The sequence below is a fragment of the Lissotriton helveticus genome, chromosome 1_1, assembly GCF_964261635.1.
Source record: "Lissotriton helveticus chromosome 1_1, aLisHel1.1, whole genome shotgun sequence".
In the NCBI taxonomy this organism is placed as follows: Eukaryota; Metazoa; Chordata; class Amphibia; order Caudata; family Salamandridae; genus Lissotriton; species Lissotriton helveticus.
Genome location: NC_136057.1, coordinates 1,764,895,372 through 1,764,909,508, shown reverse-complemented (window position 1 = coordinate 1,764,909,508; position 14,137 = coordinate 1,764,895,372). Strand labels below are relative to the sequence as shown.

The 14,137-nt window shown below is 48.9% G+C and overlaps 1 protein-coding gene across 1 annotated transcript in view; it reads left to right on the top strand.

The window, feature by feature from the left end:
• The window catches only part of COL5A3 (collagen type V alpha 3 chain), a 598,884-nt gene that overhangs the window by 499,992 nt on the left and 84,755 nt on the right, over nt 1-14,137 (top strand). Inside the window, exons 48-50 of the mRNA XM_078650321.1 lie at nt 4,169-4,222; nt 11,576-11,629; nt 13,997-14,050. Coding sequence (XP_078506447.1) covers nt 4,169-4,222; nt 11,576-11,629; nt 13,997-14,050 — 162 coding nt within the window. The remainder of the gene's footprint in view (nt 1-4,168; nt 4,223-11,575; nt 11,630-13,996; nt 14,051-14,137) is intronic.

Genomic DNA, 14,137 nt, shown 5'->3' with positions numbered 1-14,137 from the left:
GTTTTGCGAACAACCTTAAAAAAGTAGATACTTGTGAGGCCAAGAATCTTAATTCCGATGTTGACCGTGTCTCCTTCCTGGGCATGTGCTAATAAAATGGTATAGTTATGTCCTCGGTCAGGTGCAGCTGCTCCATTACACCTAAAAACAGCCAAATATAAATAACATACAAAAAGGTGGTCGCAAAGCGTCTGAAGGAGAGATTTCCACTAAATAAATGCAACCTAAATTGATACCAGATAGTGTCTTTGCACTATTTTCCTTTATTAACAGACACGCAAAGAAAAGAAATATAAAAACAAAAAAAAGTGCAGAAATATTCCAAACATCTATTGAACTTGACCCTTTCTGCAGGGTCATCCCCACACTTTTTGCCTTCCTCCTCCTATTGTGCTGAATTTGTTTTTGTTAGCCTTAGGAATCTGCACACTTTACCACTGCTAACCACTGCTAAAGTGCTTATGCTATCTCCATAAAATGTGGTAAAATTGGCCACATTTAATTTACTTGTAAGCCCCTAGTAAACTGGTACTACCTGCTCCCAGGGACTGTAAATTGAAATGCTACTAGTGGGTCTGCAGCATTGACTGTGCCACCCATGTAAGTAGCACTTTAAAGTTGTCTCAGTTCTGCCATTGGAGCCTGTGTGTGCTGTTTAAAACTGTCATGTCGACCTGACAAAATAAACCTTTCGCCAGGCCCAAAGCTTCGTTTTTAATACATATGTCACCCCTAGGGTCATATAATTCAACCCTATGGTAAGCCCTGGACAGCCACGAGGGCAGGTGTAGTGTATTTAAAAAGTTGGACATGTACTTTTAAGTTTTACATGTCCTGGTAGTGAGGAACTCCTAAAGTCATTTTTCACTATTACAAGACCTTCCTATCCGGTAGGAGGACACTGGAGTTACCTTATTACATATTGTAAGTCTCATTTTTAAATGGGAACAGGTACCCAGTTCATGTTTGGTGTCTTTGGAATTGTATTGAAAAATCCTAACTTCTGAAGTCGGATTGTAAATTACCAATTTGAAAATGTCACTTTTAGAATGTTTTCTTTTCCCTGCCTTAGCCATTTAGTGCCTGCAGCCTGTTTCTGGGTCACATGACTGGGTGTAGTTCATAGTTGTGCTTTGTGTAGTCCTCCTAGACAGCCATACACAACAGGGAGCGTATGTGTTTTTGGATGAACATCACTGGGAGGATGTGACCCTGCCTCACTTGCCCTTGACTAGTCTATGTGCTGCCTCCACACAAACTCCATACATCCTCTCTGTAGTTAGTCTGGAGCCAGAGCCAGAAATGTGGGGCTTAAAGGCATGCATCTACAAGATTTTTACCACTTCGAAAGCACAACTGGGTACAAATACTGGCCCTCAGACAACCCCATTTCATTACACTTCTGGACCTGTGGATACTCTGCCAGGAAGGACTGATGTGCTGAAAGAACTGCCACTCTGCTGGACTGTTGTTCTAAAAGACTGCTACCCTGCTGTAATGGCCTTCTGCCCTTTTGCCTGGGTGAGAAAGACTGGACCTGCATCTCTTTAACCCTTAATCCAGAGTGACTCCAAGTGCTAGTTGGCTAGCTTCCAATCTGAAACCTCAGGTATGCAACAGGCTTCTAACAACCTAGCACCTGTACCTGGACTCTGCCCTCTGCGAGTCTACCCTGCCAAGTGGGTTCAACCCAGTCCTGGACCCTTGAAAATGAGTTTAAGGTGCTATGACAGCATCTATGGATCCAGCAGTACCAACGCATCTCCACAGCTTCATGGATCGGAACCACCACTGCGTGACGCATTCTCTGCGCAGGCCCTCACATCCCTTGTCGATGCCAAAAGACTTGAACTCAGCTGGCAGAGCAGAGTTTCTCACCCACCCCTAGATTGAAGATACTCTGTTCAGCTAAACTAACTGGGTCCCTGTAGATGGCCCATTCTCCATCAGGTCAGCCTGAACGTCTGACTTTGTCCCGGCTTGGCACGACCAGATATCCACAGATGGCGCTTTGTGTTTTTTGGTGCTATTTTCAATAAAATCATTAACGTTTCAGCTCTCCAGTTCTACTGATTGGATTTTGGTCTTGTTTTCTTTATTTAAGGAAATTCAATGTTTCTACCTTCATGTGGGATCCTTTTTGTCTGCTGTTTTCACTTTATTATTTTTTGAAGTGGTGCACAAATACTTTACATATTGCATCTAAGTTAAGCCTGACTGCTCTGTGGCAAGCTTCCAGAGGGTTGAGCACAGGTTAATTTAGGGTTTGGCTGGTGCCTCATCCTGACAAGAATTGTAGTTGCTGCTTGAGCAGGGCTCACATCCCAGTCAACTCTTAACGTAGGGGCATATTTACAATAAGTGGCGCATCTCTGCATATCAGCAGGGATGCGCCACTTATTGTGCGTCATGCCTACGCCAACATGTTTGCGCTGCATTTACAATGCGGCGCACCATGGGGCAAATCCGGCACAGATGCGTCACGCATCTGTGCCGTAAAAGTGTTGCATTGCTGGAGTTGCGTCGCAAGCACGACGCAGCTCCAGCAATGCTCGGGGGCCCTATTATTCCAATGCTGCGTCAATCCTTACGCCTACTTCAAGCAGGCGCAGGGTTTTGACGCAGCATGGGCACCAAAATGACTGAGTGAAATCTTGTAGATTTCACTCAGCCACTTTCAGGAGGCATTCCTGCGCCGGAACGCCCCCCCCCCCTGCGCAGGAACGCCTCCTTCTGGCGCAGAGCTTTACAACGTGACGCATCTCCCAGATGCGTCACGTTGTAAATACCCCGCACCGTGGCGCATCTTTTGCGCCGCCGCTGCGTCACAAAAAGTGTCACAAAAGTGACGCAACGGCGGCGCAAAAGCGGCGCAAGGGACTTGTAAATATGCCCCCAAATGTCTTACAACATCATTCTCTGACACCTGCATGTGCTTTCCATCAGCAGATTTTGGTTTATTATCCACGGTGCTAAGGACCTGGTTTTGGCTTGTTGGTATTACTTCGTCTCCTTTTTCCTCTTTTCAATCGGTATACAAATTCTATAGTAGGTCAGGATATTAGCCCCCAAAACTGTGTTTTATAGTTTCTTCAAAAGTACCTTTTGCATTACCCGTGAGAGGATTCTCCTGTTTCTCAAGTTGCTTACACTGTGTAGGGCATCTCTTGCCCTCTGAAAAATTTTAACCACAGCTAGATCCACCTTTTTCCTTAAGAAACATTTGTTTGTCAACATTCTTTTGTTTTTAACATGTATTTAAAATCTAGAAATTGCCTAAAATTGCTGTCCAGTTAACACTTGTTTAGCTGCTTCTCCTGTATCTACAACCATTAAGCATATTGCAAAGTCTTCTGCCACAAGATGAGGCTGGGCAAGGTTTTGATTAAATCTTCCATCCTTCACCTTATTGCAAGCATCTACAGCAAAGTAGCCTGCTGTGCAAGTAGATTTTTTCTCAAAGATTGCTGTCAAAGAGCCCAAATAAATATAAGTTGCTCGTCTATATGTGGGATTCTCCACAACATTCTGCCCCAGGGCACCACCATCTTGGAGAAAGGTTTATTTGGGTTATATGTATTGTAAAGCACGCGCTTCTTGCTTTGGGTGTCAATACTTGCAAGTCATATTTGAAAGGTCCTTTGAAGCCTGATGTCATTAGACCGCTCTGGTCCAGAGGTGAAAGTTGTACACATGCCTCGGACTGGGGACATTACCATTGGCCATGGCATTGGGCAGCAAAATTGGAAGCAAGTTTGTCATTGGCAGCTGGTTTGGTTATCTGGCCCTACCTCTCGGAGAGGGAGATGGGCAGTCAAATTAGACATTTCTGCACTTTAGTTTCTTGTGGGGTCATTTTATCTGTCTTCTTGCATAAGAAAGTTTAAGAAGCATGTCTTGTTTTGTAACACACTGAATAAGGCATTGCAGCATGGTGTGGTCCAATGCTTGTGGTTAGTATGGGCGCAGAGAACTAAACTCGCGTGCATTTGTTATGCATTGCCTTGTCTCATATTGATATTGACATCCTGATCGATAAAGCAGACTGCCGGAAGCCTACCTTCCATTTTATGTCTTGTTTTTAGTTGAAATGATCTATATGCGTTATGTTCTAGCTCCTCTTCTAAAAGATATTTTCTGACAATCTGTATTTTTCTGTTTTCTGCAGGGTCCTCCAGGCACGGTCGGCCCCAGAGGCCCACAAGGTTCCAGTGGGGGCGACGTAAGTGACCAGTTACCATTATCTGATGCATGTTGTTCTTGAATCCCAGGCCTCTCAGTAAAGGGCGAAGATGCTGACCTGGAGCTCGCCTGTGCTAACGTCGGCGTCTAAATAAATAAGTGGGATGAAATTGTTGTTTTATCTGTTTCATCCTCATTTCTCTAGGGAATAACACGTAGCATAGGGTGAAGGGGAACAACTGCGAATGTGTGTAGGGGGTTCACTGTTAGAAGTTAGACTTATCACTTCAATCACCATGTCAGGCACTTGGTCCCGATGGCTTCCGCCGCTGCTGCCGTACTGAAGACAGGCTGTCATGGTCGCCTCCCTCCCCCCCGCATGGGTTTACTCTTCATCCACTCCAATTAATTCAGGCTGTTTGGTTGGCCTTGGCGCGCGCCCAGATGCTCCTGCTGGCTCCCGCGGCAGCCGCGAGCCACCGCCGGCAGATGGCGGGAATTGTTTGTTGGGCGATGCTTGTTCTGAGGATAGGGGACAGAAGAGTGGATTAGCAGGGGATTCCCAGCCAGCACAGACGGGGATGATAATGCCGTCGCGTGCCTCTAGCCAGGGGCTACTTGCAGCAGCTAGCTGCACCGGGCACGCCGAGAGCTGTCGGCCACTCACACCGAGGCATCGAACTGGCACGGATCCTAGTCCTCCCCTGGAGCAATATTCAGACACCAGCCAGTGTGCAAGGACGATCTCAGTACAACTCCTCAGCGAGGTGCGAATTCTGCCGCACCGCGCTGAGAACAACAACCAATGACAAAGCCCATACCCCTGGCTGCGTCTTTAAGCATTTTAAATATAGAAAGCACTGTTAGAAATGTATGCTTTATGTAGCTACTTCTTAGACAAACCGTAAACGTTGTACATGTTTTAGCAAATGCTTAGTATAGCAGAAAGCTGAGCTTTAACGCTGCACTATTTGTATTGAGTGCTTAGAACAGGCAGATGCAAACACAGAACGGAAATACGCCATTCTATGTATGATGATATGCTTTGTGTGGGTAGATTCACACACACTGCAAACACTGCCTTATTTGAATGATGAGATTAGGCAGGGCTTTAAGTGGGATGGAAAAACTGGGGGGTCTCTCAAGGGGGCGTGGTCAATGTAATTGGGGCGTGGCTTAAAACACATAAGCTAAAAGTTTGTGCTTAGCATAGTGTGCCGCCCGACTGGTATTTTGCTCTTTTCTGTCATTGCATCCAGATATATGATACAAGTAACATCATACTTACAGCAAGTCAGGACTATTGGCTTTGTCAATGGTTGTTAGCCGCATAGGATAAATAAGCAGCAACTGTGACTTGTATATAATATTGAAAAAGCTTCCACATAAAGCCCTGGTAACACCACAACAATGTTGCTGCTCCTTAGTTCCGAAAAGAGAAGAGAAATCCAGAGAGAAAAGGACTCTTTAAAGGATTTCCCTTCCCATATAACGCTCGAAAAACACGGACCTCCTGTGTCAGGGCACAAAACAGAGCCCGATAGAGACCCGTTTCGAGGCCTCCTTAAAAAAACTGCTGGTGCTCCGACCCGGTGAGACCCGGCCCACTTAAAGCCCTGAGATTAGGATACGTAGACACACAAACAGAATGCAAACAATCAGGGCACAAGTCCTAAAAAAAAAAGAAGTGGGGGGCCGCTGACGTCACGACAGGAAGTGACGTCACGAAAGGTGGCTTGCACCATCAGATTTATTGCCTCCCCTCGTTCACCCATTAGATGGGATTGTATCAGAGAAGCCAGTCCGTGAGCAGCGTTCTGAATCAGCTCCGATCTCGCCCCAGAGAGGCCAAAGAGTGAATGTGTAGATTCATTTGCTCCAGTAATCGAGCTCCTGGTAAAATAAGTGGGGGGACGGCGTCCACCCACATGGTACCCCAACTCGAGCCCTGCAAACAATGCTCTGTTTGTGTTACGGTTGGCACTTGTGGAAACACACAAACATAATATAAAAAGAAAACTTTATGTTTACAGAATATAGAATAAACAATTTCGCCGACTTTGAACATTACATTATCCTGTGCTTATTACCAGCAGGCACGCTGGATGAAAACATTGCAATATTTGTTTTTATGTCTGGTGTGGAAAGACACCCAACTACTCCCCTCCTCCCCCAGCCCCCATCCCCGTACGCAGGGCTTTAAGTAGAATGAGAAAATTGGGGGTCTCTCAAAGGGGCGTGGTCAATTTAATTAAGGGCGTGGCTTCAAAATAAGCACGCTAAAAATCTGTGCTTAGCTTAGTGTGCTGCCCGACTTTTATTTGACTGGTTCTGCCATTGCATCCAGATATATGATACAACAAGCACCCTCATACCTACAACAAGTCAGGACTATGGGCCAAGGCCTGCACCCTCCCCAGCAGCTCCACCATCTGATCACCGCGTCAGCACGGCACAGAGACTTCCGGCCGTGCAGGGTTCGAGCCAGCAGCAGTTCGTCCCAGGACCTCAGGTCGCCTGTGTGCCATCCGTCATCTCCCGCGCTCTTTGGCCATTCACTCTGCTGCCCCTGCTTATCTGTCTATTGCCTTCTGCTTAATTTTATTCTTCTTCCCCTCGCTACTGTTCATTTTCCCATCGCTTCTGCCTGCGTTTTCCCGCCGCTGCTGACCTTGTGGACCCGCCCCCTACTCAACCACGCTCCCACCTCGCGACCTCTGCTCCCGCCCCCTCCCCTACTTATGGCAACCGCTTCTTGGGAGCGAGCGTGAAAGCTTGACCTCTGGGCCAAGGCCAGCACCCTCCCCAGCAGCTCCGCCATCTGATCACCACGCCAGCACAGCACAGAGACCTTCGGCCGTGCAGGATTCAAGCCAGCAGCCCGTCCCAGCGCCTCAGGTCGCTTGTGTGACATCCGTCATCTCCCACTCCCGTGCTCTCAGGCCATTCCCTCTGCTAACCCTGCTTATCTGTCTATTGCCTTCTGCTTAATTTAATTTTATTCTTCTTCCCCTCACTACTGCTCATTTTCACCTCGCTTCTGCCCGTGTTTTCCCGCTGCTGCTGACCCTGCGACCCCGCCTCCTACTCAGCCACGTGCCTCCTCCCAACCTCTGCTCCCGCCCCCTCCCCTACTTATGGCGACCGCTGCGGGGGAGCGAGTGTGAAATCTTGACCTCTGGGCCAAGGCCAGCACCCTCCCCAGCAGCTCTGCCATCTGATCACCGTGCCAGCACAGCACAAAGACCTTCCGCCGTGCAGGGTGCGAGCCAGAAGCCCGTCCCAGCGCCTCAGGTCGCCTGTGTGCCATCCATCATCTCCCGCTCACGTGCTCTCTGGCCATTCCCTCTGCTGCCCCAGCTTATCTGTTTATTGCCCTCTGCTTAATTTTATTTTATTTTTCTTCCACTCGCTACTGTTCATTTTCCCCTCACTTCTGCCCGTGTTTTCCCGCCGCTACTGACCCTGCGGCCCGCCCCCTACTCAGCCCAGCTCCCGCCTCCTGACCTTTGCTCCCGCCCCCTCCTCTACTTATTGCGACCTCATGCAGCCTAAGGCAAGCATGTCTGCGCCCGTCCGTGCCTGGACTGCACCCAGTGCCAGACACCCTGGCCCCCGCGAACGCCACGACACCCAACGCCGGTACAACGCCAACCTCCTTCACGCACTCAATGCTGGCGGATCTACCGCCTGCTTCCAGGCCACCCCAAAGCACATCCTTGGACCATTCACCTGCCAAAACTGCAGCTTCACCAGCCAGCGTACATCAGGACGTCCTGCCCCCCCACCAAGGCAGGTAAGAGTCACCTCAGATGCACACTGCTCAACACCCGCTCCGTCCACTGGCACGCCATCGAACTCTGGAACCTGTTCGACTCTTACTCGACTCTTACTCCCCGGACGTGGTGTTCATGACGGAGATGTGGATGAACACCTCATCGACGCCCGCCGTTGCCATAGCCATCCCGGATGGCTACAAGATCACACGCAGGGACCGCATCAACAGCCCGGGAGGGGGAATCGCCATTGTCCACAGAAATACCCTCAGAATCTCAAACAACACCGAAGACACCCTCAGCCAAACACCTGCACTTCCAGATCCACATCAATCCCAACACCACCCTCAGAGGAACCCTTGTGTTCAGACCCCCCGGACCTCAGACACAGTTCATCGACTCCATCACAGACGCCATCAGCTCGCACGCCCTGGCATCCACAGATTACATCCTCCTCGGAGACCCGAACTTCCACATCGAGAACACCAATGACAGCAACTCCACCACTCTACTGGACAACCTTGCGAACCTCAAACAGCTCGTCACAATACCAACCCACTCCGCCGGACACATGCTCAACATGATTTTCTCTGCCGGCAACCACGTCTTCGTCAGCCACACCACCGAACTCCATTGAACCGACCACCGCTGCATCCACTTCTCCTCATGAAAACCACCACACACAACCACCGGCAAAGAATCCCCCACTGCAGCTGGAACAAGGTCACCGAAGGCCAGCTTCTCACCACCCTAACCCGAAACCCACCAACCGACCACACTGACACCGACACAGCCGCCTGCAACCTCAGGCAATGGATCAACGACTGCGCCAACACTCTCGCCTCTATCAAGAAACCCTCAAACAGACGCAAAGACAGAAGAGCCATCTGGTTCACAGCCGACCTCCAGACATCCAAGCAGACCTGCAGAAGACTAGAGAAGAAATGGCGCCACGAGCAAACACCAGACTACCATGCAGCCCTCAAGAACGCCAGCCGCAGACACCACCAACTCATCCGAACGGCCAAAAGTAGCTCCTTCAAGGAACGCATCGACAACAACGCACACAACAGCAAAGAGCTCTTTAACATCGTGAAGGAACTATCCAACCCCAGCTCCAGCTCCAATGACATCCGGCCATCACAAGAGCTCTGCGACTCTCTAGCAACCTTCTTCCACCGCAAGATCGCAGACATCCTCAACAGCTTCAACTCCCAGACCCCTCCTACAGCCGCCGTCACCCCAGACCCACCGCCCCTCAGTCACACTGGCTGCCTGATCTACTGGAACCAAGTCAACGATGAAGACACCATCAAGACCATGAACACAATCCACTCCGGCTCACCATCAGACCCCTGCCCCATCACATCTTCAACAAAGCGATCTCCATCATCGCACCACAACTCCGTAAGATCCTCAGCAGCTCATTCAAGACACCACCTTCCCAGAAAGCTGGAAACACGCAGAGATCAAGAAACCCAAGGCAGACCCAAAGGACCTCAAGAACTTCCAGCCCATCTCCCTGCTCCAGTTCCCGGCAAAAGTCATGGAGAAGATCGCCAACAGGCAACTGACCCAATTCCTCAAAAAGAACAACACCTTGGACTCATCTCAATCCGGATTCCGCAGCAACCACAGCACCGAAACTGCCCTCATCGCCGCCACCGACGACATTAAGGCCCTGCTGGACAACGTCAAAACCACAGCCCTCATCCTCCTGGACCTCTCAACCACCTTCGACACCGTCTGCCACCACACCCTCCGCACACGCCTCTACAACGCAGGAATCTGCGACAAAGCCCTGGACTGGATCACCGCCTTCCACCTCCCCATTCCGATCCGAAGCCACCAAGATCACCTGCGGCGTACCCCAAGGATCATCCCTCAGCCTGACCCTCTTCAATGTCTACATGACACCGCTCGCCAATGTCGTCCGATCGCACGACCTCAACATAGTCTCATACGCCAACGACACCCAGCTGATCCTCTCCCTCACCAAAGACCCTGCCACCGCCAAAACCAACTTCCACCGAGGGATGAAGGCCGTCTCTGAGTGGATGAAGAGCAGCCGCCTGAAACTGAACTCGGACAATACAGAGGGCCTCATCCTCGCTCAACCCCCTCCGCCTGGGATGACTCCTGGTGGCCGGCCTCGCTGGGAGTTGCACCGACACCCACTGACCACACATGCACGCCACCTGAGGTTCATCCTGGAATCATCACTGTCAATGACCCAGCAAGCCAATGCTGTCTCCTCCTCCAGCTCAACAACCTCCGCATGCTTTGCAAGCTCTACATATGGATCCCCACCGGAAGCAGAAGGACGGTCACCCAGGCCCTCGTCACCAGCAGGCTGGACTACGGCAACGCACTCTACGCGTGAACCACAGCCAAACTCCAGAAAAGACTTCAACGCATACAGAACGCCTCCGCACGCCTCATCCTCGACATCCCCCGCCACAGCCACATCACTACCCACCTGAGAGACCTGCACTGGCTCCCTGTCAACAAGAGGATCACCTTCAAGCTCCTCAACCACGCTCACAAGGCACTCCACAACACCGGACGAGCATACCTCAACAACCGCCTCGCTTTCTACAGCCCGAACCACCAGCTCCACTCCGCCGACCTCGCCCTTGCCACCGTGCCACACATCCGCAGAATGACCGCCAGTGGCAGATCATTCTCCCACCTTGCCGAGAAGACATGGAACACCCTCCTCACCCACCTGCAACAGACCCAGGACCTGTTGACCTTCAAGATACTCCGCAAGACCTGGCTGTTCGAACAGTAGCTGCTCCCCCCTCAGTGCCTTGAGACCCACACGGGTGAGTAGCGCGCTTTACAAATTGTTGATTGACTATTGGCTTTGTCAAAGATTTTTTAGTTGCATAAGATAAATAGGCAGCAACTATGGCTTGTGTATAATATTGAAAAAGCTTCCACTTAAAGCCCTGGTGACACCACAACAATGTTGCTGCTCCTGAGTTTCAAAAACAGAAGAGAAATCTAGGGCACAAAACAGAGCCCGATAGAGACCCGTTTCGAACCCCTCTTTAAAAAACTGCCAGTGCTCAGCATCGGTGAGACCCGGCCGACTTAAAGCCCTGCGCGTATGTGATATACATCGCCCTAAACCCACTAGTATTTCGTTGTGTCGTTCTGTTGATATATTTACAGCAGTTCAGGGCCTAAAATTCACAAAAATAATATTAGGTAATTTAGTCACTCACAGTAGAATCGTGTAAATACTTTTCAGCTTACTACACCTCATCATTAGTTGAAACCTGACAATAATCAACGGCCAGTGCCAACCTATTTTCAGCTAGTTCCATAACTCACACTAAATATGTCCTTTTTTTTATTACTTTGCCCGAGATCACACAATTCAGTGGCCTCTGAAATTTCGTAAGCAGCGAAATTGTTTCACAGCTAATGTGTCTCAGGTCACAAAATACCAGTTAGGCACAGAGTACTTGAGACAGTGGCCTCCCTTCTTGATTTGTAAAAAACACCATAATAGCAATAATTGAAGAGTGTCTTGACTTTGAATACTGAATTTAAATAACCCAACTGCAGGCATTCGATGTCTCTCACTAATATTTGATTTTCTGCAGGGTCCTCAAGGGATGCCAGGAGGAACTGGGCAGCCAGGAGCGGTTGGAGACCGGGTTTGTATTTTTTATTTCATATTATAACACTGGTAGCCTGCCAAGTACTTGATAACCAGATTTAAAGCCCTTTTGCTGAATGAACAGTTGGCCTGCAAAAGTAAAGTAAAGAGTGTTAAGTGTATTGGTAGAGTAGATATGGTTTAGCCCCACTGCATAACACTAAGGAGTTCATCTGGGGTTCTTATGACTTCAGTCACAACTTCATAATGGCATTTAGTGTGATCCTGTGCAAGTATTTGCTACATTATGTCCTAGCTAAATACTTTGCAATGTTTGGCATAATGTGCTACACACATATCTATTCTGAAAGACTCTGATATTGAGAATTCAAGCAATCAATCAATTGAAATCCAAGAAGCCAGTGGAGGCTGGTGACTTTTTAAAGTGATGGGATTTGAAGTTCTTTCCAACTTTCACACTTTGATCGAGAGAAGAGAGTGAGACAAACAGTCACAAGGACCCAAGGTCTGAATTGCAAAGTGAAACCAGAAACCTTGGGATCAATCGTCCCCTTGGACCAAAGTGTGTGATTCTGGGCATATCTTTGGTTCCACAAAGCCTCCTTTTTCTTCATTAATCCTTCCTTCAGTTAAAAAAGCCTTTTTTTCATTTTGAAGAGAATGTATTATATTTTAACAATATGTCTGCAGCATGTTTTTTACATGTCAAGGAACATTTTCATGCCACCGATTGTACAGGAGTTTTAGAGCAAAGGGTGGCCATTGGCTCAGCTCCCTGCATTAATTTGTCGGCTCACCTTCTGTTACTGGGGTCTCTTCTCCAGAGACCCACTCCAACCATCAGACACAGAAGAAGCAGGTACACGCTCTCAGTCTCACACACACACTCAGACACAGTTATGCATATTAATATTATTATTTAGGAGGTTATAAAGCGCACAACTACCCCCAACGGGGGTGTCCCGGCGCTAATGCAGACGGCAGAGGATAGGTGCAGAGTGGGAAACTAGAGGTTTGTGAACAGCCAGGTCTTCAAGGTACGTCAAAAGATGGGTTCTGACTCAGAGGAGCGGAGGGAGAGTGGCAGGGCATTCCAGATTTTGGAGGTAATAACTGCAAAGGCTCTGCCACCCGTTCTAGACCTGTGAAAACGGGGGTAGCAAGGACACGAAGATCGTTAGATCTGAGGGTCCGGTTGTGTTGATAATGCTTGAGTCTTGCTCTCAGGTATGCAGTGCCATGGCCCCGAAAATCTCTGAAAGCCATAATGAGAGCCTTGAATTCAATACGTTTAATCACCAATAAAACTGTGGAGCTTCCTCAGATGTGGGGTGATCGAATGGCAGAAAGGGATTTTACAGACCACTCTGGCTGCAGCGTTTTGTGCAATCTGTGAACACCTAATCAAAAAGGCTGGCGCCCCCAGGTAAAGACTGTTGGTGTAATCCAGATGGGATGTAATTAAAGCACTTAAAACTAGACCACACCCTGCACCTGAAGTGAGTGCACCAGCTTATATATGAAGGGTGAGTGGACCACATGACTGTGCATGCGCATTTATTTTTCACTACCACTAAGACAACGATCTGGAGCCTATCTATGAAGCAGCCAGCCTGTTTTGAGCAGCAAGTCTGTTCCCCCTTCTCCTCTCCTGCCATGAATGGTGGGGCTCCGCCCATCACGCTCACATTCACCAGCCGCTCCTGCAAGAAGCAAGAGCGGGATGTGGAGACTCGGAGCAGGTAATGTGATGGAGATAGGGAAAAGGTCAGAAGAAAGAAATCAACAAGGAGATGGGAGACAAGTTTAGGAGAGAGAGTTGGGGCACCATGTGAAGCGGAGTGAAAATGAGATGGAAGAGTGAAAAGAGAGTCTAGAATTACTGTAGGAAGTGACATAAAGAGTGGACAGAGGGGGAGAAGAGAAAACATGAGAGTGGCAGAGTTATGAAACACATAGGAAAGTAAAGAGAGAGGGAGAGAGAAATGAGGTGCAGTGAGAGAGAGTCAGGAAGTAGAGAGTAGATGGAGGAAACGTGTGGTAAGGGATGGGGAAGGTGGCTAGTAGCAGGTTGCGCAGAGGGATTTATGAGTTAAAGCACGAAGGTGGCGGGTAGGGCAGAATGACATTTGAAGGAAAAGAATGATTGGAGAGAGAGCTTTGGTACTCATGATTCAATCACCCCTCCATTAATGCATTAATGTGCCAATGCTGGCAGTGGGCAAATATCCCTGATGTTAGCACCACAGGAGCTGCTCGTGTTTCAAGCTGGAAATTTTGTGGAGCACCTTTCAAAACTGCATTCAACCACTCTCAGCCCTGATCGTTTTCACCAACAATAACATAGCTGTTGAGTCTTCTTTGCTCCTCTGTTGTATGCTCATTGACTTCTGCTTCCACACAGGGTGAACCAGGTGAGGCTGGAGACCCCGGATACGCAGGAGAAACGGGACCCCCAGTAAGTATAGCAGTATTTAGACTTTAGCAGATGCCTTGTCAAATCAGATCCCAGAGTCTCCAAGATCTGATTCCTAGCAAGTGAATG